The 27,915-nt window shown below is 34.6% G+C and overlaps 1 protein-coding gene across 1 annotated transcript in view; it reads left to right on the top strand.

The window, feature by feature from the left end:
- Positions 1–27,915, top strand: part of LOC101342993 (uncharacterized) — a 512,538-nt gene that overhangs the window by 379,185 nt on the left and 105,438 nt on the right. Inside the window, exons 114-134 of the mRNA XM_023729385.1 lie at positions 4,040–4,144; positions 5,073–5,126; positions 5,697–5,801; positions 7,992–8,045; positions 9,363–9,467; positions 11,601–11,654; positions 12,835–12,939; positions 13,330–13,383; positions 14,246–14,350; positions 14,962–15,015; positions 15,623–15,727; positions 16,766–16,819; positions 17,852–17,956; positions 18,876–18,929; positions 19,415–19,519; positions 20,099–20,152; positions 21,131–21,235; positions 22,370–22,423; positions 23,067–23,171; positions 26,342–26,395; positions 27,046–27,150. Of these exons, the coding sequence (XP_023585153.1) occupies positions 4,040–4,144; positions 5,073–5,126; positions 5,697–5,801; positions 7,992–8,045; positions 9,363–9,467; positions 11,601–11,654; positions 12,835–12,939; positions 13,330–13,383; positions 14,246–14,350; positions 14,962–15,015; positions 15,623–15,727; positions 16,766–16,819; positions 17,852–17,956; positions 18,876–18,929; positions 19,415–19,519; positions 20,099–20,152; positions 21,131–21,235; positions 22,370–22,423; positions 23,067–23,171; positions 26,342–26,395; positions 27,046–27,150 (1,695 nt within the window). The remainder of the gene's footprint in view (positions 1–4,039; positions 4,145–5,072; positions 5,127–5,696; positions 5,802–7,991; positions 8,046–9,362; positions 9,468–11,600; positions 11,655–12,834; positions 12,940–13,329; positions 13,384–14,245; positions 14,351–14,961; positions 15,016–15,622; positions 15,728–16,765; positions 16,820–17,851; positions 17,957–18,875; positions 18,930–19,414; positions 19,520–20,098; positions 20,153–21,130; positions 21,236–22,369; positions 22,424–23,066; positions 23,172–26,341; positions 26,396–27,045; positions 27,151–27,915) is intronic.

Raw genomic sequence — 27,915 nt, 5'->3', positions numbered from 1 at the left:
GAAAAACAGGAGAGGATGTAATGGACCACAGCTACCAACGCCTCCACCAACTGAGTCCAGTACAGCTAGATGGTGCCTGGCTACCACCACTGACTTCTCTGACCAGGATCACAACAGAGGGGTCTGGACAGAGCTGGAGAAGGATGTAGAACAAAATTCTAACACAAAAAAAAGAGACCAGATTTACTGGCCTGAAAGAGACTGGAGAAACCCCAAGAGTATGGCCCCCAGACACCCTTTTAGCTCAGTGGTGAAGTCACTTCCAAAGTTCACCGTTCAGCTGGGGATTGGACAGCCCCATAAAATAAAATGGGACTAATGAGGCACAGCAGTCCAGGGACAAAGACAAGAAGGCAGAAGGGGACAGGAAAGCTGGTGATAGGGAACCCAAGGTTGAGTAAGGACAGTGTTGACATGTCATGGGGTTGTTAACCATTGTCGTAGAGAAACGTGTACTAACTGTTTAATGAGAAACTATTTTGTTCTGTAAACATTCATCTAAAGTGAGAATAGCAGCACAACTGGAAGAATGTAATCGATGTCACTGAATTATGCATGTAGAAATTTTTGAAATAGTGTATCTTTGGCTATGTATATTTTCACCAAAAAAAATAAATAAAAGGTCAAGAAGGGAGAGGGTTGACACGTCGTGGGGTTGTTAACCAATGTCATAAAACAATATGTGTACTGACTGTTTAATGAGAAACTGTTCTGTAAACCTTCACCTAAAGTACAATTTAAAAAAAAAAAAAAAAAAAAAACAGGAAAGGATGCAAATAACCCAAATAAGAAATGAAATGGGGGACATTACAACAGACCCAAATGAAATAAAAAGGATCATAACAGAGTACTATGAAAAACTATATTCCAACAAATTTGAAAACCTAGAGAAAATGGACAAATTTCTAGAACAGCCTACCTACCTAAACTAACACAAACTGAGGTTGAAGATCTGAACAGACCCATAACAAGAGAAGAGATTGAAAAGGTAATTTTTAAAACTACCAGAAAAAAAAAAAGCCCTGTCCCAGATGACTTCACTGGAGAATTCTACCAAACATTCAGAGAAGAGCTTGCACCAATACTACTCAAACTATTTCAGAACATAGAAAAGGAAGGGATACTTCTGAATTCATTCTATGAAGCCAGCATAACCCTGACACCAAAACCAGGCAAAGACACCACAAAAAAAGAAAATCACAGACCAATATCTCTCATGAATATAGATGCAAAAATTATCAACAAAATTCTAGCCAATAGATTTCAGCGTCATATAAAAGAAAAAATACACCACAACCAAGTGTGATTCATACCAAGTATGCAAGTATGGTTCAACAATAGAAAATCAATGAATGTAATCCAACACATAAATAAAACAAAAGAAAAGAATCATCTGATCATCTCAATCGATGCAGAAAAGGCATTCAATAAAGTCCAACACCCATTCCTGATAAAAACTCTCAATAAAATAGGTATAGAAGGGAAATTCCTCTATGTAATAAAGGGCATCTTTACAAAACCAACAGCCAACATCATTCTTAACAGAGAGAGGTTGAAAACATTCCCCTTGAGAATAAGAACAAGACAAGGATGCCCTTTATCACCACTCCTATTTAACATTGTGCTGGAAGTCCTAGCTAGAGCAGTAAGGCAAGAAAAAGAAATAAAGGACATCCAAATTGGTAAAGAAGAAATACAACTGTCCCTATTTGTGGATGATATGATACTATACATAGAGAACCCGAAAGATTCTACAAGAAAACTACTGGAACTAATAGAAAGATTCAGCAGAGTAAGCAGGATACAAGATAAATGTACAAAAATCAGTTGGATTCCTATACATGAATAAAGAGAACTATGAAAAATAAATCAGGAAAATGGTACCATTTATAATAGCCTTTAAAAAAATAAAACACTTAGGAATAAATCTAACCAGGGATGTAAAAGACCTATACAAAGAAAACTACAAAATGCTACTGCAAGAAACCAAAAGAGACCTACATAAATGGAAAAATATACCATGCTCATGGATAGGTAGACTCAACATTGTGAAAATGTCAGTTCTACCCAAAGCAATACACAAATACAATGAAATCCCAATCCAAATGCCACCAGCATTCTTTACAGAGATGGAAAAACTAATCATTAACTTTATATGGAAAGGGAAGAGGCCCTGGATAAGTCAAGCACTATTAAGAAGAATAGAATAGGAGGACTTTCACTACCTGACCTCAGAACCTACTATACAGCTATGGTAGTCAAAACAGCCTGGTACTAGTACAACAACAGACACCTTGACCAATGGAACAGAATTGAGAACCCAGATGTAAATCCATCCATCTACGGTCACCTGATCTTTGATAAAGGCTCAAAGTCTATCAAATGGGGAAAAGACAGTCTTTTTAACAAATGATGCTGGCAAAACTGGATGTTCATCTGCAGAAAAATGGAATAGGACCCATACCTCACACCATACACAAAAACTAATTAAAAATGGATCAAAGACCTAAATATAAATCCAAAAACTCTAAAGATCATAGAAGAAAAAATAGGATCAACACTAGAGGCCCTAATACATGGCACAAACAGGATATAAACTGTAACCAACAATACACAAATACCAGAAGATAAGCTGGATAACTAGAATCTTCTAAAAATTAAACATTTCAAACGCTCTTCAAAAGGCTTCACCAAAAGAGTAAAAAGAGAACCTACAGACTGCGAAAAAAAAATTGGCTATGACAAAGGTCTATTCTCTAAAATCTATATGAAAATCCAACATCTCTGCAATAAAAAGACAAATAACCCCATTAAAAAATGGGTAAAGGATATGAACAGACACTTCACCAAAGAAAACATTCAGGCAACTAACAGACACATGAAGAAATGCTCAAGATCACTAGCCATTAGAGAAGTGCAAATCAAAACTATAATGAGATACCATCTCACCCCGACATTACTGGCAGAAATCAAAAAAACAGAAAATAACAAGTGTTGGAGAGACTACAGGGAGACTGGAACTCTTATGCACTGCTGGAGGGAATTCAAAATAGTACAACCATCTTGGAAAACAATATGGCGCTTCTTTAAAAAGCTAGAAATGGAAATACCATATGATCCAACGATCCCACTCCTAGAAATATATCCTACAGAAGAAATAAAAGCCATTGCACGAATAGACATATGCACACCCATGTTCATTGCAACATTGTTCACAATAGCAAAAAATGGAAACAACCTAAGTGCCCACCAACAGATGAATGGATAAACAAACTATGATACATACACAAAATGGAATACTACGCATCGGTAAAGAACAATGATGAATCTGCAAAACATTTCACAACATGGATGAATCTGGAGGGCATTATGCTGAGTGAAGTAAGTCAATCACAAAAGGACAAATATTGTATAAGACCACTATTATAAAAATTCATGAAAAGGTTTACACACAGAAAGAAACAATCTGATGGTTACTAGGGAGGGGAGGTACGGGGAGGGACAAACACTAAATAGACAGTAGATAAGGGGTAACTTTGGTGAGGGGTGAGACAGTATACAGTACTGGGAAAGCTTGCATAATTTGACCAAGGCAAAGTCATGGAAGTTCATAAACACATCTTTGAGGGACTGAATTACTAGGCTGAGGGCTGGAGACCATGGTCTCAGGGAATATCTAGCTCAATTGGCATAATATAACTTAAAAAGAAAACGTTAAATTGTTTAATGAGAAACTAATTTCCTCTGTAAACCTTCACCTAAAGCACAATTTAAAAAAAAAAATTGCTTTGTCTCCAATACTGTAATTCCCAAAAGGGTTATACAATCTACTTTAGATTGCATGTAGTGTAGACTTGATCCCAAGCCTGGCTCAAGAAAAAGTTCTTATTTTAACTCCATCGTTGATCCTTTTCTACGTGCTTAGACAGACTCATTTGACTTTAGGTCTCATGCTGAAAATGATATAAATTATGGTACTACAGGTAGTAAATTTTTATCTCATTGTAGAGTTAATGTATTTTGCCATCTCTTTTTTAAGGAGGGAAAATTGATGTTGATAAACTGGACACAGTTCTGGAAAACATGGGGATGAACCTCACAGAAAAGGAACTCAAAGATCTGATACAGAGCCTGCCAGTTAACGGTGAGCATCTAGATTATCATTCAGAATCAGAGTAGCAGGGTAGTTAAAGGCAAAGACTCTGGAGTCAAACAGCCTGGGTTTGAATTATGGCTGTTCTGCCTAACAGCTCTGTCATCTTAATGTGTCTATGCCTCAATTTCCTCATCTATGAAATGGGTGCATTATTAGCACTTACTTTATAGAGTTTTTGTGAGGATTAAATTAGATCAGTGCTTAGTACATAGTAAGTGTTCGATAAATGTTGCTTATTATCACCATTACTATTATTATTTTAGGCCTCTCTGAAAACTTAGGCCTGTAAGATTATGTATAAGAACCTCTTCAAAATGTTTATTGGACAACAAGCCATTTTGAAAACTTTGAGAACCCAATAGTTAAGTAAGAACAAATCCAGTTTCTTGACACATCAATTTATGTTAGTGACTTCTTGCACTGTGAATCCTATACATTATTGAGAATGTCACTAGGACTACTGAAGGTCCAGGGAGGAGGCGGGGGGAGGGAGGAGTAGGGGGGAGAAACAGAGGGCAGGACCTGTGACAGTGAAATGGAAATATTCCAAACTTAAAACACTGAAATATGGTGTACACTGCTTTTTCAATTTTACACCAGCAGCCTGGCTAAATAATAATTTTCTAAGATCTAAATGTTAAAAAGCAGCTCAGCTAGAAAGGCCTGCTTTATACATCATTCTTCTATGGCTGAAAGATTTAATATCTTAAAGCAAAGAAAGTCAGTGTCACATTGTTAACATAGTTCTATTTGTGGACTTTAAAACTTTTTCTTTTGTTTCATACTAATGAGTGGAATAAAATTCTGGAGCAAATGATGATTACTAAATGTTCAATAAATGTTGCTTATTATCACCATTACTGTTATTGCTATAATCATTACTAGTATTATTAGTAATATGGGTGTTCTCTTGCAGTTGATGGGAAAGTTGGCATGAAGAAGGTGATGGATGAAGTGAAAGCTTTCACAGGTTAGTGATAAATTACTAATAAACTGAGGCTCCCAAGACATTACAACGAATAATTTTTCTGTGGTGTTTTTCCAATATCCTGCAGTTAGATCCAATGGAAAGTCTTGGATTATGTAAATCTAAATTTGGTAAAATGAAACGAAAACTAAACAATACAAAAAAATACCTGTAAGACTAAATCTTAGTAAAAAAATGCCACATTCTATAAAGCTTTTCTTCCTAATAAAAAGCGTCCCTGCATGAAACTCTGGGCAGGTATAGTAAATTTTTTAAGGATTTTGTTAGCATTTTCAGGAATTATATCATTAAAAAAATCCTATAAAACTTTCTTATGAAATTATTTATATTAGCCACTTATGTGAATTATCTGAATAATAATAGAGCTGAATTTATTTTGTGCAATGTTATATTTTTGCAAGAATTTAAAAAGAACATTTACCTATTAGTATTGAAGGAAAAAGTAAAGTTCTGATTCTCTCACCCCCCAAAGACTTTGTATAATGAACGAGGGGGCTACATTGTGCTTTTGTTATTCAACCTAAAATTTGGACTGTTTCTAACATTTTAAAGGTGAGAAGATTGATGTCAATAACCTGGATGCTGTACTAAGAAGTATGGGGATTGAACTTGCTGATATGGAATATACAAAGCTGCTGAAAACATTGCCAGTTAGTGGTAAGCCTAAAGAATGATGCTAGAACCTTCGTAACAGCTAGGTTTTGTAAGCCTGGGAGGGAAATTCTGAAGCTTTGTAATTTAATGCCTAAAAATTATTAGAAAATTTAAGTTCTGGATTATTTAAAGAACCTATCAACCGAATTGAAGGATATGCTGCAAAGTAAATGGCTTGTATTCTTCAAATATGTGAAAATTGTAAAAGAGAAGGTCTAAGGAATTGTCCCAGGTTAAAGAATAAAGAGATATAATAGTTTAATGTGACATATTTTTGCTATAAATGACATTAATGGTGGAATTTGAATAAATTCTGTAGGTTAAATAGGTGTACCTACCATCCCAATCTTAATCTTCTGACTTGGATAACTATACTGTGGTTATAAAATAGAAGATTCTATATATTTTTTATAAAACATAACTGTTTAAGTGTTAAGGGTATCATGTCTGCAACTCACTGTCAAACATTCAGAAAAAAATAACATGCACATACAGGAAGAAGATAAATATGGTAAAAAACATTTGGGAAATTTGGGTGAAGGATATATGAGAATTCTTTGTACCATTTTTGCCACTTTATTTAAGTCTGAAATTATATAAAAATTAAAAGTTAAGGCAATCCTGTCACTGGTACATGACTTTCGTTTGAGAGTCACTGAACTTTCCAGTGAAAACCTGCCATGAAGAAGTAAGCAAATAATTTTATGATACAGATGTAAGCCACCATGAAGATAAGAGTATCATGAACCCATGAATTCTTATGTGTTAAATAACGTACTGTGATAATTGAACTCTTTCAGTTTTCTAGTCTTTCTCCAGCCAATTTTGGTACTTTATATTTTCCTAGAATATTTATCAGTGTATGACACAGAGTATGGCGAAATATTCTCTTTTAATTTTTAAAAATTTCCTGTTTATAGTTATTTTCCCATTCTCATTTCTGATTTGCTGTATCTATGCTTTATCTTTTTCTCAGTTTTATTTTTTAACATTTATCTGTGTTATTGTTTATTTTCCCCCCAACAAATCAACTTTTAGACTTATTCATCAATTCTTTTACTTTTTGTTTAATTAATTTCTGCTTTAAGTTTGTCAGTTCCTTCCTTTTCCTGTCTTTTAGGACATGGGATCGCCATGAGTTGTAATGGACTCAACGGCAACTAACAACAGGACTTTGTTGTTCTGTTTTAGAGTTCTTAAGGTTAAATGGTTGGCTCATTTTATATTCATTTTTTTGTGTGTTAGCCTTATTTCATAGGTTCAGATATGTAGTTTTCATTGTCGTTTTTATTAAATAGCCTAAAAATTCTATTTGGATTTTTTTCTCTTTGACCCACTTGCTGATTAAAAAATAATTATAATATTTAGATATTATTTAGATATTAGACTTGTTCCTATTATTTAAACTTTTTATTTTGACGTAATTTTCAAACTTACACAAAAATTTTAAGAATAGTACAAAGAAATCCCACATACCCTTTACCCAGATTCATCATTTGTTTATAGTTTGCCCCATTTGCTTTATAACTTACTCACTCTCTCTTTCTCTCCTCTCTCTGTCTCTGTGTACACACGCATAAACATACACACGCATAAACATACACACACATACACTTTTTTAACCAGTTGCGGAAATCTTTACCCTCAAAAACTCAGAAATAATAAATGAAAAAAGTGATAAGCTTGACCTTACAAATATTTAAAACTTCTGCATGGAAAAAAAAAGTAAATTGGAAATTAGGAAAAACATTTGCAAAGGTATGACAAAGAAAAAATTATGACCTTTTTTATTTTTAATAAAAACACAACCCAACAGAAAATGGACACTGGACAAAGGATATCAACATGCATATATACATAGACATTAAATACATAAAGCACTTTTTTCCCCTAATCATGCATATATATGTAGACATTATATACATAAAGCACTTTTTTTCCCCTAATCATGTATATTTCAACATGGTAGAGTTCTACTAAAAATGGTCTTGTGGGACAAAGTATAAATGGTACGGTACATTTAAAGATTTCAGAATTCTTTAACTTTATTGCTACTTGGAGGTAAAATAGAATGAAATTGTCCTAGGACAAATCATTAAAGAGTCTTTCTTTTTTAATATAAGCAATGAAGTATATTTTTATTAACCCCGTCCTCAATTTCCCTGTCATAAACCAAGCCTTTTTTTAAAACAGGTGATGGAAAGGTGCATAAGAATAGATTACTGAAAGGTGTGAAGTCTCTCAAAAGTGAGTCAGAATCATAATGTGCTGGTGCTTTAGTCTGAAATCTTCAGGCTTTGCATGATAAATAGATTTTGAATTTTGTCTCCCTCTTTATATTTTTGCTTCTTATTTTTTCTTCTTTCAATGTATCCGCCCTTTACACAGAAATGCTGTATATACTTGTATCTTCATAGGAAATACCATACTATCCTGGAATTTTTCTAGATATGCACAGCAAAATTGAAGTAGAAGATTAGCTTCACTTCACTGCAGTTAGGAAAGTTATTCAGAAACAGGACTACTGACACAGCCAGTCTGGGAGTCTGGGCAATAAAATAAATACTTCTTACTATTTATTTGGAAACCCTGGTCACGTAGTGGTTAAGAGCTCAGCTGCTAACCGAAAGGTCGACAGTTTGAATCCACTGGGCTCTCCTTGGAAACCCTATGGGGCAGTTCTACCCTGTCGTATCGGGTCACTATGAGACGGAATCAACTCGACAGCAACAGATTTGTTTGTTTGTTTACTATTTATTAGGAGTATTAAAAGTAATACATAAGTAGGCTCCAGGGCCAGTTGCCATTAAGTCCAATAAACTTCTTAAGAATTTCTTTACCACCAATGACCTCCCTGACAGGAAACACAACAGAGAGTCCCTGATGGAGCAGAAGAAAAGGGGGGTTAACTCAAATTCTAGTAAAAAGACCAGACTTAATGGTTTGACTGAGACTGGAGGGACCCTGGAAGACATGGCCCCCGGACTCTCTGTTAGCCCAAAACTAAAACCATTCCCGAGGCCAACTCTTCAGACAAAGATTAGACTGGACTGTGGGACACAAAATGATATTCATGACGAGTGTGCTTCTTAGCTCAAGTAGATACATGAGACTAAATGGGCAGCTCCTGTCCAGAGGTGAGATGAGAAGGCAGAGAGGGTCAGGAGCTGGTTGAATGGACATGGGAAATCCGGGGTGGAAAGGAGGAGTGTGCTGTCACAGTATAGGGAGAGCAACTAAGGTCACATAACAATATATGTATAAATTTTTGTATGAGAAACTAACTTGAATTGTAAACTTTCACTTAAAGCACAACAATTAAAAAGAAAGAAAAAAAGAACTTCTTTACTCTGTAGGCTTGTCATCAATATAGGTGTTAAGTAAATGTATTTCATTTCCTTTGCTCCTCCTGACTATCTGTATTCTTGGAAAAGTCAAATGTAAATTATAGTCTTCTTATCAGAAATGGCAATAACAATACAAACATGCAAATTTTACTTTTCTGTTGTCTGTTTTTATTATAATAGTTATATATAATCATGTGCCTTTTCTGTCTTTCCTAAGGAGGAAAAGTTGATATCAGCCACCTGTACCCTCTTCTGGAAAAAATGGATATGAAGCTTACTGAAAAAGAACTCATACAGCTGAGAGAAATCCTGCCTGTTGATGGTATTTCCCCACTTTTCCTCATGGCCCACACTTTCTGTCTTCCTCTTGAGCACCTCTTCACTCACCTAAATTTCTGAATCAAAGAGAGTTATCAGGTGGCCTGGGAAAAATAGCAGAAACTAGCTAGTTTTCCCTGGCTCCCAGCTTGCCCCAAGTTGAGTTTAGCTCAGTGAAAACACCTAATCCCTGTGAAGAGAGTCGTACAAAGCCGATGCAGCCTAAGAATTTCCTTTCTTTATGGGTCATCTTTTATTTCTTTCAAAAAAAAATTTATATTACTGTTAAGGCTTGGGAATGTCAAGATTTGAAATTCTATAGGCAACATACAACTCCAGTACTATTTAAACATTCCAGTGAGGAGAGAAAGAATGAATTTTTTAGGAAACTGGCATACTGTTGGTATCAAAATTCAACACAGAGCTTAATTGGTTAAGCTGTATATTGTGTTTTAGACATTAAAAAAAATATAAAAGTAGATTTTTGTTAATCTCCTGGAAATTTGACACCTAATAAAAAGTATTCAATTGAAGACTTGGAAAAGCAAGATGAGCAAACCTTCCAGAAAGTAGAATGAAAACACAAAAGGAGTGAAGCGATGAAAAGAAAATAAAGTCTTAATAAAGGTAGTCTAGTATTAGATTAAGAAAGTGTACCAATACTGAAATTTGTAGATACCAAGAAAAAGGCAGAGAAAATGATCAAACAAAAAAATGAAAGAAAGTTTCTGAAAAAAAAATGGAGAACATGAATATCCAGCTGGAAAAGCCTGCTTAGTGACCAGCACAGATGAATGAAAATTTAGACAAAGCTGTATTACTGTAAAATTAAGAATCCCAAGAATTAATAAAAATAAATACAAAATTCTAAAAAAATTGGATGGACCAAAGAATTGAAGGCTTAAGTATATTTTAGAGTTATAGATGTAATCTATAAAAAATTAAAATATTCCAAAAAATATGTAAAGGGGATTAATGGATTGAGTAATACTAAAAGGAAATAATTTTCATCTTTTATTACAACTAATAGAAATTCTTTAATATTGATAATTCAAGAAATATAGGAATAAGCATAATGTTTATAGTTATGGAGGAAACAACGAGAAGAACAAAAGAAAAAAGCCAAAAAGTGGTTACTGTTGAGAAGTAGAACCAAGGGAAAGAGGTTGGGGATGGTTGGGAGGATTTCTGTCTGTATTTTATATGCTTATATATTGATTTTATCTCTTTTTAAATGGTAAGTGTGATTTTGTAATAACCTGTTAACCCGTTGCCACCCATTGCCGTCGACCCTATGGGACAAAGTAGAACTGCCCCATAGGGTTTCCAAGGAGCGCCTGGTGGATTCAAACTGCCAACCTCTTGGTTAGCAGCCATAGGTCTTAACCACTACACCGCCAAGGTTTCCGATTTTGTAATACTAAAGGTAATTATAAAAGTCAAATTAAAAATGAAATCAAATGCAGATTGGACTATATTATTCTTGAAGTTATAACCTCTCAGTGACTCCACATAACCTAGTGGATAAAGGCAAAACATCTTAAAATAGCTTCCAAGTCCCTCAATGATCTGAGTCCAGTCTGTCTCTTGCATAAACTTTCCTCCCCCTAATCTGCACTTTACTCTTCTGGCATGGTGAACTGTCATAGTTCTCCATACATGGCATATTGTACCTAGATTTGTTTTTCACATTTCCTAACCTCTTTTCCATGTAGAAGATTCTTCCCACCCACTCCCCCTTTCCTCTAGTGAAATTCTAATATTTTAACTCACTCAGGCACCACCTTCTCCAGGATGCGTTCATTTAAAACTCTAGGCTGTATTATTCATGGTTCCTATATGAACACTGTGGCAGTGCCTGAAGTAAGGGCTACTAGACAGCTGACCAATATCAAGGGGACCAAAAAACTCAAAAGAGTCCATTTTCCCTTTTTCAAACTTCAGGAGCCAAGAGATCTTTTTGCAAACATGGAGACAAGCTTAAATCCTTGAAATCCAGAAATTTAAGATAAGATAGGGTAAAATTATGATATGAACAGAATTTATCTGTGATTTTCTCTCAGTATACAACCTTTATATATGTTTTTCTGAACTCATAACATTGATTATGTTTCTCAGTATACCCTTTTCTTTATAGCTAATGGAAAGGTTGATCTGAATAAGGTGATAGATGGTATGAAAGAAATTACAGGTGAGTGAGAAGTTTATGTAAATATGAGATTCTAATTGTTTACAGTAATTATATTTTTCTTCATGCCTTAATTGCCATGCTAATTCTATCATTTTACCTCCTTTATATCTAGTAGCCTAGAAGTTGGAATATTTTCTGATTTTTTTTTATTAATATACTTCATTTTTCTTATTTTAAGACAGTCAAAATCTACAATAAAAGATGAAATAAATCTTTGGAAAAGACTATGGTGATCACTTAAAGGAGAGATGATAAATTTTTTAGGATATTAAGATAGACCTACTAGGATATGCCGTTTACAATTTGCTAATTGACAAAAGATCTACATAATGCTCATTTCTTTGTGACTGTCATTATGAGTATGTTAGTCCAAGATACCAAGGCAGGATTAAACATACACCAATTTTATTAGGAGAAATGCACGTGTAAGAGAAAAAAGGGAGGGAACCCAGAAAGGCTAGGAGACTGTCAGAGTATGATGCAAGTCTGAGCCCAAGTGAGGGAGAGAAGGAGAGAAGATTGGGTGGAAGCAACCTAGATTACCATGCAATCTGAGGAAGTTCTAATGAGGCCTTCAAGGAATCCTCCAGCCAGAGTCGGCCATCACAGGAGTCCCATACCTCTCAGAAGCAGAGCTCCCTTATTATTTCTGCTACACTCAGTCATTGGTGAGGAACAGCTTGTGGGAAGCATGACCTTAGTGCAAATACAAAGATGAATTTCAAAGCAGCAGCTGGGGCCAGTGGTCAATGTGCTCCCTGTGGTTAGAGGTCCTGCAGGCACATTCTCAGGACCCATTATGAATGCCCTGTCTTATCAGTCTTTAGAAAACAAATGTTTCTGCAAATGCCATTGTCTCTGTGTACTTGTCTCAGTCAATGTTCCTTTCTCCAGGCTATGCTTGTGCTCTATTAAAAAATAAAATCAAATCAAACCTGTTGCCGTGGAGTGGATTCTGAGTCACAGCAACCCTATAGGACAGAGTAGAACTGCCCCATAGGGTTTCCAAGGAGCAGCTGGTGAATTCGAACTGCTGACCTTTCAGTTTGCAGCCATAGCTCTTAACTGCTGCACCACCAGGGCTCATGCTCTATAGGCATCATAAATTAGTTTTGTTATTTGAAATCATTTGATTGTACTTAAATTCCATGTACGTCAATATTTTAATCTTTTCGTTAAGGAGGAAAGGTTGATATCAATGACATGAAAACTGTTCTGGAAAACATGGGGATAGAACTCACAGATAATGAATACTTGAAACTGGTGGGAAATCTGCCATTTGATGGTAAGAATTTCAAATACTGATATAACCAATAAGAGCTTTTAGACTTCTGGGTCTGTTTGACACCTCTAAACCTATCTCCACTTCCTTAGCTTCAGAAAATAGAAAGTCTATCTCAAAAAAAAAAAAAAGAATGTCCATTTATATCACCATAGATAGGTGAATCCCTGTCTATACAATTTTACTTTTAGATTGGGAATAAAATGAATAAAGGGAGAACTGGAGACAGTAAAAGAGGTGTGTGTGTTGTAGAGTGCCTGATGTGCTAAATTTCCCCCAAATTTTTTTATAAAATGAGAAATTTCTAGGGCAAAGCCTGAAAAGTCAGTTTTCCTGAGAGTACTTCAGCAATTGTCCACATTTCTCTGACTTGAATTCTTCCGTTTCTTACAGATGATGACAAGATCTATCAAAATAGGTTACTAGAAGGTGTGAAGTCTCTTAAAAGTGAGTAAGAAACATAATAAGATTGCAGATGAATATGGGACACTCATATTTATACTGTTTATAAGATTGCAAATTTGTGAATGCTGCCATCTCTCATATATACTGATTGCAAATTTATTCCCCACCAAAGATCAGTTCTTTTGTAGATAGGGTCACTATGAGTCAGAACCAACTTGACGGCACCTAACAACAACAACAACAAAGATCGATTATTATTTTAGCCAATGATCCTTTCTATTTTATATCTAGGAAGAAACGCCTCCACTCTTTCAAGATTTTTCCGAACTTTTCAACAAAAGAAATAATAGAATTTCAAGTTTGCATACCAAAATGTGACAGAAAAGATTAGCAGTGATTCAGGGAAATTTAATGAATAGCAGAAAAACTATGCTGGGAATTCTGTCATCAAAAGTCAAGGAGATTGTTCAGAAGTATTCAGAATTAAGTTATGGTCAGAAGTAAATAATATTTGCCTCCAGAACCGGAATCCCCTTAGCATTTATTCAACTCCATTTAAACTTTGTGTAGTGTAGGCTAGTCCCCAAAACAAGTCTTATCAGAAGTGACCTTAATTGTAACTTCATAGTTAACTTTATAGGCATAAAGTCTCTGGCCTCTTTGCTAAAACTGATGTTTATTCATATTTTAGAACAAGCTTTCTTAACCCATAGACACTGAGTGGTGTGAAGAGGGTCTGTGAATATGCTTGAGAGAATACATATCCCTCTGAAATTATATGTAATGTTTATGAGCACTGACATACAGTTCATAAAATTCACAACAGGGTATACGTCTCCAAAAAGTTTAAGAACTTCTCTCTTGGAGTTATGTAATTTTCTCCAAAAACTGTCTCTTTCCTTAGGTGGGAAAGTCAATGTCAACAACCTGGAGAATATACTGGATAATATGGGAATCAAGCTCGCATATAAGGAACTTAAAGATCTGGCTCAAAATCTCCCTGTTGGCGGTGAGCGAGTTTTCAGATACCATGGTTACTCTTGGGGAGCTTAGGTATAAGAACCATTGGTAGTAAAAGTCATAGCGAAAGGGGCTTTAGAAATGGTAACCTACCCTGACAGTAATCAAGAATGTTTGCAAAGCATGTAAGAAGCCAGTTACCAAAATTCATATTAAAACATTACAATTAATATGTATGACTTTTATATTTTATACCCATGTTATGCATGGTTGTTAGTAGAGAGTCTTGCAGATTTTTAATAGAAAAATGTAGGCTCTTGAGATGGTGCTACTTCTGAATTGCTTTCCTAGCATATACGGGTTTCACTAACATATGTGAGTTTGAAATATAATAGAACTGTTGGTAAAATTTACATTGTTGAAGTGCTTTGTGTTTTCACATTCAAGGTTTTCTTTCTAATATTCATGAAGGCAATAGAAATTGGATAAAAGAATAGCAAAGAAAATGTGTTCAGTAATCATTTCTTACATAAGTATAGGCACTTAGGAGATAGTGCCTGGCACATAATAAACAAGGACTTATTATCTTTGCTCCCATGCTGTCTTTCACTGTTTTATGAGTTTCTTATGTCTTAGTGTGACTTTGACTTCTTCCTATAGTTGATGAGAAGATTTCTCTAGAAACACTGATGAATAAAGTGAAAGTTTATACAGGTGAGTGAGAAGTTGCTATAAATCTGGTATTTCAGTCCTTTATATTAATTTTTTCAGTGTATTTTTATGTCTTATCTTATGAAATTCTAATATTTTATGATGAAATGTATGCATTGAAGTCCCCTCAGATTGACATAAAATTATCAAGGCTTTTACAGTAGGATTACAGACTGTTTAAGATCCTAAGGTCTCTGTTGTTTATGCCAATGATATGCTTCACTTCACCAATGTTTAAGTAAATATAATGTAGAGAAATATAGCAAATGGCATAGTGAGCTTAAATGATAAAGACAGTATAATCACCAAAATAAAATAATTTTCACCAAAACATAGTTTATGTAAGAATCTGTGTTTTCTTAATTTGCTCAACAGATTTTGTTCTGAAAGTTATTTTTCTCAACTTTAGGGAAAAGTCTCTTTGATTTATTTTAAGTCAAAAAATACCATAAAACATGCCCAAATATTCGACAGTTGGAAATATCTTCTTTTTACTTGGCTCTTCTTCCTGAACATTGGAATGACATTGAGCTGCATAGAAGAACTTGTTTTATAGAGATAATACCATAGTACCTAAAGTTCATATGTCTACCATCCCCTCTTTTCAAAGGAGAGAAGGTTGATTCTAAAAATCTGAAAAATGTCCTGGGAAACCTGGGGATTGAGCTCACAGATAAGGAACAAGAGAAGCTACTGAAAACACTGCCGACTGATGGTAAGCCATCATAGAGGTGTCACAGAGGACTTCTAGGAACCTCATTGTTTTGTCTGTGGGACTGGGTAATAAATTCCAAAACAGTTTCTGTCTTTTTTCTCTAAAAATGCAAAAGAAAATTTTAAAAAGTTTAAATAAATTGAGTTCTAAGTTATATAGCAACCTTGTCATCATGATTTAGAATTTATATTGGAAGTTGAGGAACCCTTCAGACAAAAGTTGACATTAACAGTTAAGCATGTTGTTAACTCTCAGGCTACTAAATTTGCTTTTATCATAAGCAGAAAAAAAGAAAAGAGAGAGAAATAGTAGACAGATGGGAAAAAATAAAGATAGGAAACAGAAATAAAAAGGAAGGGAAGCTATACTTACATTTCAGCAAGTAGACTCTCTCAGGTACTGGAATAGAAAGGTTTGTCACAATGAGAAAAGTAAGTTTCCATTGCTTAATTTCATTGTATTAGATGAAATAAAACAAAAATTAGACACAAAATTTTTGTTTGTTTGTTTCTTTTCCTTTTTTTTTTTTATATTTTATTGTACTTCAGGTGAAGGCTTACAGAACAAATAGTTTCTCATGAAACAGTAGTACACATGTTGTTTTATGACATTGGTTAACACCCCACAACATATTAACCCTCTGAATTCTCAACCTTTTTTTTTTTTTGGAAAATACACATAGCCAAAGATACACCGTTTCAAAAATTTCTACATACACAGTTCAGTGACATTGACTACGCTCTTCCAGTTGTGCTGTTATTCTCACTTAAGATGAAGGCTTGCAGAACAAAATAGTTTCTCATTTAACAGTTACTACAAATGTTGCCCTATGACAATGGTTAACAATCTCACCACACATCAATAATATCCTTCCTCAACGTTGGGTTCCCTATCACCAGCTTCCTTGTCCCCTGCTGCCTTCTGGCCCTTGTCACTGGACTCCTGTACCTCGTTATAGACACAAATATTTTTCAATTTATGCTATTTTGTGATGTCAGGTTAATTTCACTTTTACTTGAATTACGGCTTTTCTTACAGCTGCTGGAAAGGTGTTTCATCAGAGATTGCTGAAGGGTGTGAAATTTTTCAAGGGTGAGTAAGAAACCCAACTAAAGGGCATATTGTCTGATATCCCCAGATTTTATTGCCTTCCGTTATGAATCCTGGCTCCTCATTTTGGTATAATTCTTATTTCTGATTCTTTCAGCCTACTCACATTTTAACTGGTAACAGCATGTATTTTACCCAGCAGGAAGTTTCATTCTTTTCAACTTTGTATATGCCTCCTCCACCCTCCCAACAGAAATCAAACCCAGGAAGTCTCAGCATAAATGAAGTGAAGGACTAGCATTATTCAAGGGATTTGGTAAACTGTAAAAATAAGTAATACAGAAACCCAGGAAACAAAAATAACTCCTATTTATTGTGTACAACTATTGGTTGATTGTCTGCAGTTCCACTTGCTTACACCCCTTAACATTGTCATGTTCTATAGGCTTGTTACTAAAACAAGACTTAATTTTAACTATTTTATTGACTTTTTCTGTTTACTTGGACAAGTCTATTTGGGGTTTTAACCTTTTTGAAAATGGTAATTATACAAAGGCTTACAATATATTTTCTTTTTTGTCTTGTTTTAATAGAATTCATGGTCATTGTATCAGTTAGGGTTCATTCAGGGAAGCAGAACCAGTATGAATGACATGGAATAAGGACTTTGTTATAGGGATTAGACTTTAGGCAGTTGTGAGAGCTGGTTAAGAAGTCTATGAAAGCTGTTGTCTCTGCTTCTGGTGGCAGACCTGAAGTCCTGAAGTCGCTGTAGTCAGCAGAGCAACGACAGCTTGAGCAAGCTTCGGTGCATCTGGCATCCTTCCACCACATTTCACCGTGTAATCGTTGCAGCTTCATTTCTACTTTCCGAATCTAATGCAAATTTCTCTGTACCTAACCCTACCTGAAAACCATACAGGGAAGGGGATTCTTGGAAATGTAGTTCCAAACTAGCTAAGTTAAAGCAGTATAAAACCACCATGGTCATTAAACATACTACTAATAATATTACTCATGCAAAATTTTGGTATAATGTACTTTTTCACGTTCCTACACTATCTCTTTTCTAAGGGGGAATGATTCACGCAAATAACCTGGATAATACTCTAGAAAAGTTGGGAATCAAGCTCACAGAAGAGGAACTAACAAAGCTGTCAGAAAATCTACAAGTTGATGGTGAGTGAGCACTATAGATATCCTCGGGATATATTTTTATCTTTGTCTTGTATTGGATGCTTTTTAAAAAAAAAAAGATTTAATTGGTGACAGGTACATGTTACAAAGCTTGGAAAAGAGCCCAATATTAAAGTGAGAGTAAATCTTGGATCTTCATTACGATTAATTTGAAAGTAGTATCTTCTTTCCCTATGTTAACCAAGAATTGCTGAGGGTGCTGCCATAGAAGATTCAGATTAGTAAAAAAGCAAAATAATAGGAATATGAAAATCTATAGAGAAATCAGTAAGTGCATTTTTCTGTCCATTTCTCTGTCTACTAAAATCTTCACTCTAAAAGTAATTCAAAGATTCGCAAGTCCTTCAAACTCCATCTGCCTCTCTGATATCACTTCTTTTGTCATTTTTTCCTCCTCAAGCTATACTGAACTACTTGAAGTTCCACATACATAGCATGCCATCTCTAGGCTTTTTTCTCTTCTCTTAACTTCTCCAAGTATAAGTATCTTCCTTCCCTCTATATCTCTGTCAATCCCTACTAATACATATAGCTCATGCATTACTTCTTGCAGTAATCATTCAATAGGTTAGGTTAGTGGTCCCTCTCTCAACTTTATGTTGGGACTTGAAGTAAAATTATCAGAGCACTTGAACAACCCCAGTGGTATCTGCAACTATGGTTTATAATGGCATCCAAAGCAATGGAGAAAATACACTTTATTGACCCACATTCCAAGATATAAGAGACTTTTGTATTGGTAAAACTTACCTTAACTCCCTGAGATCTATAAATTTAATAAGTGGTCTCAGGTAACATTAAGATATAAGGCTATTTATCTGGGATATTTTTCCATAAAATATGTGTCTTAAGTTTGTTTTCTGAGCTTGTGACATTATCTTCATTGAGCCTTTTCTTATAGCTAATGGGAAGGTTGACCTGAAAAAGGTGATGGATGGAATAAAAGCTACTACAGGCAAGTGAAAAATTATAAATCTAAAATGTTTAGTGTTTACAGTAATTATATTTTACCATTATCCCTTAATTGTCATTTGCCTCCTTATTTATTAATGTTTAAAATCAAATATTAGCATTTCACTTATTTTCTGGTATGTTTTTAAATTGTTTCATACTTTGATCTTTTCATTTTTAGAACATTCAAAACCTAGATAAGTAAAATAATAGGTGAAGTAAAGCTTTGATAAAGACCTCAGATAATTTTTCAGATGAGACTAACAGGTTTCACCAGGTGCAGAGTTGCCTTGCCATTGCCATTACGTGTGCCTTCTTTTATTAGCATTTAGACATCAAATTATTTTTTTGTGAATATCTATTTCTTAGAAAACTCTCATGTCCTCTGCTCATGCTGCAAAGCCAGAAATTATTTTTCCTTATTTGGAGTCATTAGACATTAGATGAACCTTTAGGTTCATATATGTAATGATGACTATCTTTTTTAAGGAGGGGAGGTTGATGGCAGAGATGTGAAATCAGTTCTGAGAAGCATGGGAATAGAGCTCACAGATAAGGAAAGCTTGGAACTTGTAAAAAATCTGCCTTTCAATGGTAAGCATTTCAAATACTGATGTGACCTTAAAATGTTCTTAAATGTTCTTAGTTTTTTAAACTTTTTTTTTTTTTTGAAAATGTCTGAAGCTGTCCCCATTTCCTAAGAAGCAAAAAAATAGAAGTCCATCTCAAAACAGTTTAAATGTGTGTTTATTCCTGAGGAGGATTCCCATCTATACAGTTTAACTTTTAGTTTGGAAATAAGCGTCCCTATCATGCTGAATCATGTCATCAAGGAGAAGAAATTTCTATGGTTACCCCTCAGTCCACCAGGACACATGTAGGTGACTGTGGGAGAAGTAAGAAAGGAAAATGGATAATGTTAAGTTTAGAAGAATTTTGGAATTACAAAACAAAACAAAAAAAAGAGTTGTGCATGTTGTAGAGTGATGTTGGGCCAAATATTGGATAGATTCATCATATTACAAACTTTTCCCAATTTTCTCTCAGATTTATTTTTATAGGAGAAATGTCTAGGGAAAGTCATGAAAATCTCAATTTTACTGAAATAATTTTAGTGAATATCCATATAATTTCTCTATAACCTGAATTGTTCCCCTTTTTTTTTTTTAATAGATGATAACCAGGTCTTTAAGAACAGGTTGCTAGAAGGTGTGAAATCTCTTAAAGGTGAGTGAGAAGCATAATGAGAATGCAAATGAATCTGAGATTTTGCATGTTTATATGGTTTATAAGATTAAAGCTGTAAATGCTACCATCTTTTATATATACTAATGGCAAATTGATACCTTTTTTAGAGTTCAGTCTTTAGCAGATGAATCTCTCATGTTCTATCTTGAAATAAAATCCCACACTCTTATGATTTTCCAAACTTTTCAGGAAAGAAATTATCAAATTTAAAGTTTGCATAGCAAATAATGATATAAAAGATTATCAGTGATTCAGGGGATTTAGTCAGCAGCAGAAAAAATACTAACCTGGGAGTTCAGTTATCAAAAGTCACCCCCACATATTGTTCAGAAGTAAAAAATGTCTCCAGAACCAGAATCCCCTGAGCATTTATTCAACACCATTTAAAACTTTGTGTTTTATAGGATGGTCCCCAAGATAAGCCCCAAGGAAAATGGCCTTAATTCTAACTTCATAGTTGACTTCTTTGTAGGCTTAAAATATTTGATCCCTATGCTAAAATTGTTGACCATTAGTTAATTGATTTTTTTTTTTCACTTTAGAACAAACACTCTTAAATTTAGGTCAGTAGACTTTGAAAGGGTCCTTGAATAGGCTTTAATGAATACATAAAAAACCAGGTGCTGTGGAGTCATGTGTGTCAGAGTAGAAGTGTACTCCATAGGGTTTTCAGTGGCTGATTTTTCAGTAGTAGATTGCCAGGCCTTTCTTCCCAGGAGCCTCTGGGTGGATTCGAACCTCCAACTTCTCGGTTAGCAGCAGAGCATGTTAACTTAACCATTTGCAACACCCGGGGTCTCCAGTGAAATAACCCCCCTGAAATAGTATGCAAACTTTGTGAGTAATGACATACTGATCAAGAAATGCACGATGTGGTATGCGTCTCAAAAAAAGTTTAAGAACTAACTCCTCTTTTGGAGTCCTTTAATTTTCTTCACAGACTGTCAATTTCCTTAGGTGGGAAGGTCAATGTCAACAACCTGGACACTACTCTGGACAACCTGGGAATCAAACTCTCAGATGAAGAACTTAAAGATCTGATGCAAAGCATATGTGTTGGTGGTAAGCATGCTGTCAGATACCATAGTTACCCCACGAAGAGTTCAGTAAAAAGAATCTTTGAGCATATATTAGGAAAGAAGTGCCCTTTTCCATAGGAAGAAGGGAAGACCAAAGAAGAGCAGTGTGGTGATGCACCATGTCAGTGATCGAAACATAGTCAAAGTCATTTGAGCATGTATCAGCCAGTTAACAAAGTTGGTATCTGTGACTTGTATGCTCTCCATAAGTGCCATGGTTGGTAGCAGAGAGTCTTCCAAATCTTGAATAAATGAATGTAGACTCTTGGATTGCAACCAACATCACAAAACAATATATGTATAAATTTTTGAATGAGAAATTAACTTGAGATGTAAACCTTCACCTAAAGCACAATAAAAAAATAAAAAATAATTAAAAAAAAAGAATACAGACTCTTGAAATGGATCTACTTCTGAATCTTTTTCTCTTACTAACACAAGTAAGGAAACCTTGGTGGCGTAGTGGTTAAGAGGTACGACTGCTAACCAGAAGGTCAGCAGTTCAAATCCACCAGGCACTCCTTAGATACCCTATGGGGCAGTTCTACTCTGTCCTATAGGGTCGCTATGAGTCGGAATCGACTCGATGGCAATGGGTTTAACACAAATAAGTTTGAGCTATCACAGGACAGAAATTGTACCACTGCAATTGTGTATTTATCATATTAAGAATTTTCTTCTTTTTCATGCTTATTATAGGAGTAAAAAATTGGGTAAAATAATAGCTAGAAAGTGTGTTCAATAAATATTTCTTAAATAAGTATATAGAGCAGTTATGATGGGACCTGACATGTTCAGTGCTACTATTATTATAACTAAGGAGCCCTGGTGGCACAGTGGTTAAGTACTTGGCTACTAACCAAAAGGTTAGTGGTTCAAACCAACCAGACGCTTTGTGGGAGGAAGATGTGACAGTCTGCTTTTGTAAAGATTACAGCCTAGTGAACCCTATGGGACAGTTCCACTCTGTCCTGTAGTGTTGCTATGAGTTGGAATCGACTTGACGGCAAGGTTTTTTTGTTTGTTTGTTTTTGTTTTAATTATTATCATAATTATTACTATGCTTTTCCCAATTTTTGTCTGTATTATATCTCAGTATTATTTTGATCTTCTACAGTTGATAAGAAAATTTCTCTAGAAACATTGATGGAAAAAGTCAAAGATTTTACAGGTGAGCGAAAAGTTCATGTAAAATTAGGATTCTAGTTATCTGTCTACATTAAATTTTGGTTTTTACTGATGTTTCCCAGTACTCTATCATTGACCTGTAAATTCTGGTATTAATGAAATGTTTCCTCTAATGCCCTATGTATTGATACAAAATTATCTAAGTTCTTAATGAAATTTCAGAACTATTTCTTGCTTTCAAATTCTATAATCACTGTTGTTTTGGCCAATCATATAATTTACATCACCAGTGTTTAATAACCACAATCCAGAGAAGCACAGCAAATCACAGGGTGAAGCTTAGAAATAAGCAAGGTAATGTTTTTGTTGTGTTCATCACATAATTCTTATTTTAAAATCATAATACTTTTTGAAGGAAAATTTAAGTAAGCATCTGTTTTCTTAATTAACTGATCCAATTTTTTTCTGGAAGTTGTATTTCCCTAATTTAGGAAAAAATATTTTATTTATATTAATCAATTTGATCTAACATATCTGTTGATTCTATACTTTAAAATGTATTATTTTTGCTTTAGTTTTCAGCCTGAAAGTTGGGATGATGTTAATCATTGTAAAACAACTTTTGTGTTGAAAATAATTACTGCTATCTGAAATGATGATAAATACCTAATCTACTGTTTTCAAAGGGGAGAAGATTGATTCTAGTGATCTAAAACATGTGCTGGGAAACCTAGGAATTGAACTCACAGATAAAGAACTAGAGAAGCTGCTGAAAACACTGCCAGTTGATGGTGAGCCATATAAATGTCTCTGGGGGCTTTTGTGGAGCTTGGATTTGGGGGGATCTGTGAGAAAATTTTGATTGCTCTAAAACATGATAGAATAAAATTAAATAAACTAAAACTTAAGCTGTATATAAAAACCATCAGTGCCACTTACAGTTTATTTTGGAAGCCAAACAATCCTTCAGGTGTAAGTTTCCATAAAAGGCTAAGCAAATGTCTGTTGTTACCTCTCAGGCCACTAATAGGCTTGTATCACAAGAAGGGAAAAGAAAGAGATATGAGAGAGCGATGGAAGAAATTAATGATAAAAGTCAGAGTTAAAAAGAAAGAAAAGGTACATTTATTTTTCAGTATAGTAGGCCCACCAGAGAGGACAAGTTAGTCATATTAAGAAAGGCTTCTCTTCCTTAATTTCATTGTTATACAAAGATAAAACATTTGGGTAAAAGATTGTTTAACAACTTTAGTGAGATATAGTTCACATGCTATACTATTAACCCAATTAAAGAATACAATTCCATGTATTTTAGTATATTCACAGAGTTGTTCATCAATCACCACAATCAATTTTAGAACATTTTTATAACCCCAGAAAGAAACCTCGCACCCACTAGGAGTCAATGCTCAACCTCCCCATTGCCTCATAACTGTTAGTTGTTTGTTAGTTGCCATCAGGTCATCTCTGACTCATGGCAACCCCACGTACAACATAACAAAACGTTGCCTGGTCCTGTGCCATCTTCACAATCATGCTCAAGTCCATTGTTGGAGCCGCTGTGTATTTTGAGTGCGTTCCAACCTAGGGGGCTCATCTTCTAGCACTATATCAGACAATATTCTTTTGTGATCCATAGGTTTTTTTATTGACAAATTTTTCAGATGTAGAATGGCAGGCCTTTCTTCCTAGTCTGTCTTAGTCTGGAAGCTCTGCTGAAACCTGTCCACCACAGGTGACCCTGATGGTATCTGAAATGCCGGTGGCATAGTTTCCAACATCATAGCAACGAGCAAGCAAGCACAGTATAATAAACTGACAGATGGGTAGTGGCCCTCATCCCTAGGCAACCAGTGATCAACTTTCTGTCTCTATCAATTTACCTATTCTGAATGTTTCATATAAATGGAAAAGGACCATATGTGTTCCTTCGTGACTAACGTCTTAGCATGTTTTCAAGGTTCATCCATGTTGTAGATGTATCAGTACTTCATTTCTTTTTTTTATTTCACTCTGATAAATATAACATAAAATTTGCCGTTTTTACCATTTTTAGATGTACAATTCAGTGCAACCATCACCACTGTCTATTTCCAAAACTTTTTCATCACACAAAACAGAAACTCTGTACCCATTAAGCAATAACTCCCCGTTTCTCCCTCCCCCAAGCCCCTCTTAGTCTACTTTCTGTCTCTATAAATTTGCCTGTTCTACATATTGCATGCGAGTGAAATCATACAATATTTGACCTTTTGTGTGTCTGGGTTATTTCACATAGCATAATGTTTTTAAGGTTCATCCATGTCATAGCATATATCCCGTCTTCATTCATTTTTATGGTTGAATAATATTCCATTGTATGGATATACCACATTTTGTTTATCCATTCATCGGTGGATACTTGAGCTGTTTCCACCTTTTGGCTATTATGAATAATGCTACAATGAACACTGGTGTACGAGTATCTATTTGAGTCCCTGCTTTCAATTCTTTTAAGTGTATCTAGAAGTAGAATTGTTGAGTCATATGGTAGTTCTATGTTTAACTTTTTGAGGAGCTGCCAAACTGTTTTTCACAATGACAAAACCATTTTAAATTTCCACCAGCAATGCAAGAGGGTTCCAGTTACTCCACATCCTCTCCAAAGCTTACTATTTTTCTTTTCTTTTCTTTTTTTTCCTTAAATAGCCATCCTGATGGGTATCTCATTGTGGTTTTGATTTGCACTTTCCTAATGGCTAGTAATATTAAGCATCTTTTCATGTGCTTACTGGCCATTTGTATTCTTCTTTGGAAGAATGTCTATTCAGATCCTTTACCCTTTTTTTAATTGGATTGTCTTTTTTTTATATATTCTAGATACAAGTTTTTTTATCAGCTACACTTGAAAATTATTTTTTCACATTCTGTGGATTGTCTTTTCAATTTCATTATGTTATCCTTTGATTCACAAAAGCTTTTAATGTTTATGTTATCCAGATTATCTATTTTTTTCTTTTATTGCTTGTGTGTTTGGTGTCATATCTAAAAAAGCATTGCCTAATCCAGGGTCATGAAAATTTATACCTATGTTTTCTTTTATGAGTTTTAGCTCTTACATTTAGGTCCTTGATCTATTTTGAGTTAATTTTGTATGTGGTGTGAGGTAGGGATCCAAAAGAATAAATATTCTTTTAAATATGGATATCCAGTTGTCCCAGCACCATTTGTTGAAAACTCATTGAATTGTCTTGGCACCCTCATTGTCAAAAATCAATTGACCATAAATGTGAGGGTTAATTTCTGAACTCTCAGTTCAATTCCAGATAGATGGATGGATGGACAGATGGGCAGACGGATGGATACACAGTAGATAGATAGATAGTAGATAGATAGATCTAGATTTATCTATTTATCCTTAATGCAAGTACTTCACTGCCTTGATTTGTAATACATTTTGAAATTGGAGCGTGTGAGTCCTCCAACTGTGTTTTTTTTTCAAGATTGCTTTGACTGTTCGAGGTCTCTGGGTTTCCGTATGAATTTTAGGATCATCTCATTTATTTCTGCAAACAAACCAGCTGGAATTTTGATAGGGTTTGTGTTGAATCTGTTCAATTTGGGGTATATTGCCATCTTAACAATATTATACCTTTTAATCCATAAACATGCAATATCTTTCTGTTTATTTATGTCTTCTTTAATTTCTTGTTACAATATTTTGTAGTTATCAGAATCTAAGTTTTGTACTTATTGTTAAATTTATTCTTAAATATTTTATTCTTTTTGATCCTGTTATAAATGTAATTGTTGTCTTAATTTCATTTTTGGTTTATTCATTGCTACTATATAGAAATACAATTGATTTTTATATATGAGTAAAGGATTTTTAAATGTTCTGTTTCTGAAATTATTCAATCCATACTATTTTTGTGAATCTCATATTAATTTCACCTTACATGAATTATGGCTTTTCTTACAGCTGCTGGAAAGGTATATCATAATAGGGTGCTGAAGGGTATAAAGTCTCTCAAAGGTAAGTAAAATTCAAATCATAATGCGTACTAAGTTCCTGAGACTTTATATTATTCAATTATAAATCTTGGCCCTATATAATTTGCCATTCATTATTCTTTCAACATTTTTTATGGTATCACCAGGCACGTTTTCTTTGCAGGAAGTCCAGTGTACTCGGGTTTTTTTCAACTCTTTCTCAAAAGGGAGAATCAAACCTAGCAAAATGAAATAAAGAACTGGTCATTATTAAAGAGAATTGGTCAACTGCAAAAATAACTAATATAGGAAGTCAGTCAACAAAAATAACACTACTTTCTGTGTAGAGAAATTAAGTTGTTGGTCTGCAGCTCTGCTTGTTGAAGCCCTTTACCAATATTTTATAAAGTAAGCATATAATCAAGAATAGATTTAAGGAAATACATTCTACTTTTGATTCTTCTGTTGACTTTATATTTGGGACCTCAAGTGGACAAGTCTTTTGGGGTTTCAACCTTGTTGAAAATGTAATGATACAAAGGCATGAAATATATTTTATCTTTTGTCTCTTATTTTGTTTGAATAACATGTGGTCATTAAAACTAATGATAATAATACCAAAACAAAATTTTATCTTTCTTTTTTGCTATTATATGACTTTTTTTAACGTTGCTTTACTGTCTCTTTGCTAAGAGGGGAAGATAAATAAGAATAACCTCCGTACTAGTTTGGAGAAAATGAAGGTCAAACTCACAGAAGAGCAATTTGCTGAACTTTCAGAAAACCTACAAGCTGATGGTGAGCACTAGTGATATCCTTAGGACATCTTTTTATTTTATCTTCTACATAATATTCTTTAAAAATAAGTATAATTTGTGCCATATAAATATTTAAAGGCTTAACAAAGAGCCCAACATTAATGTAAGAGTAATTAATATAAAATTAATCTAAAACCAATATCATCTTTCTCTGTGGATATCAAGAACTATTGCAGGGGGTGGTAGCTGCCAGGATCATTAGTAGATCTTGATTAGTAAGAAAGCAAATTAGGAAAAAAGTATAGAGAAGTCAGCAGAATCCATGTGTTTACTTTTCACGTTCCTCTGTCCCCTGCAATCTGCTAACTGCTCCTACACCTCTTGGTAGACCCACTATCACCAAGTTAACTAAACAGTGATCTAATTGTCAAATCCTGTGGACATGATTGGAAGCCCTGGTGGCATAGTGGTTGAGAGCTACGGCTGCTAACCAAAAGGTCAGCAGTTTGAATCCACTAGATGCTCCTTGGAAACTCTATGGGGCAGTTCTACTCTGCCCTTTAAGGTTGCTATGAGTCAGAATCGACTAAAACCAAAGGTTTTGGGTTATGGACATGATTTAGGTCTTGTCTTATCAGATATTTGTAATGCCTTTGGCAACATTGATTATTTCTTCTTGAGACGATCACCTCTCTCAGCTTCTGTATGGTCCACGCTTCTATTTTCTTCCTTCCTATCTGACTTTTCCTTCTGTTTGCTTCAACAGCTTCTCTCCTTTCAACAGCCTCTTAAAAGCTTAGATTCT

This window comes from Trichechus manatus, unplaced genomic scaffold, assembly GCF_000243295.1.
Source record: "Trichechus manatus latirostris isolate Lorelei unplaced genomic scaffold, TriManLat1.0 scaffold00028, whole genome shotgun sequence".
Classification (NCBI taxonomy): Eukaryota; Metazoa; Chordata; class Mammalia; order Sirenia; family Trichechidae; genus Trichechus; species Trichechus manatus.
This window is presented reverse-complemented; position numbering and strand designations above follow the sequence as displayed.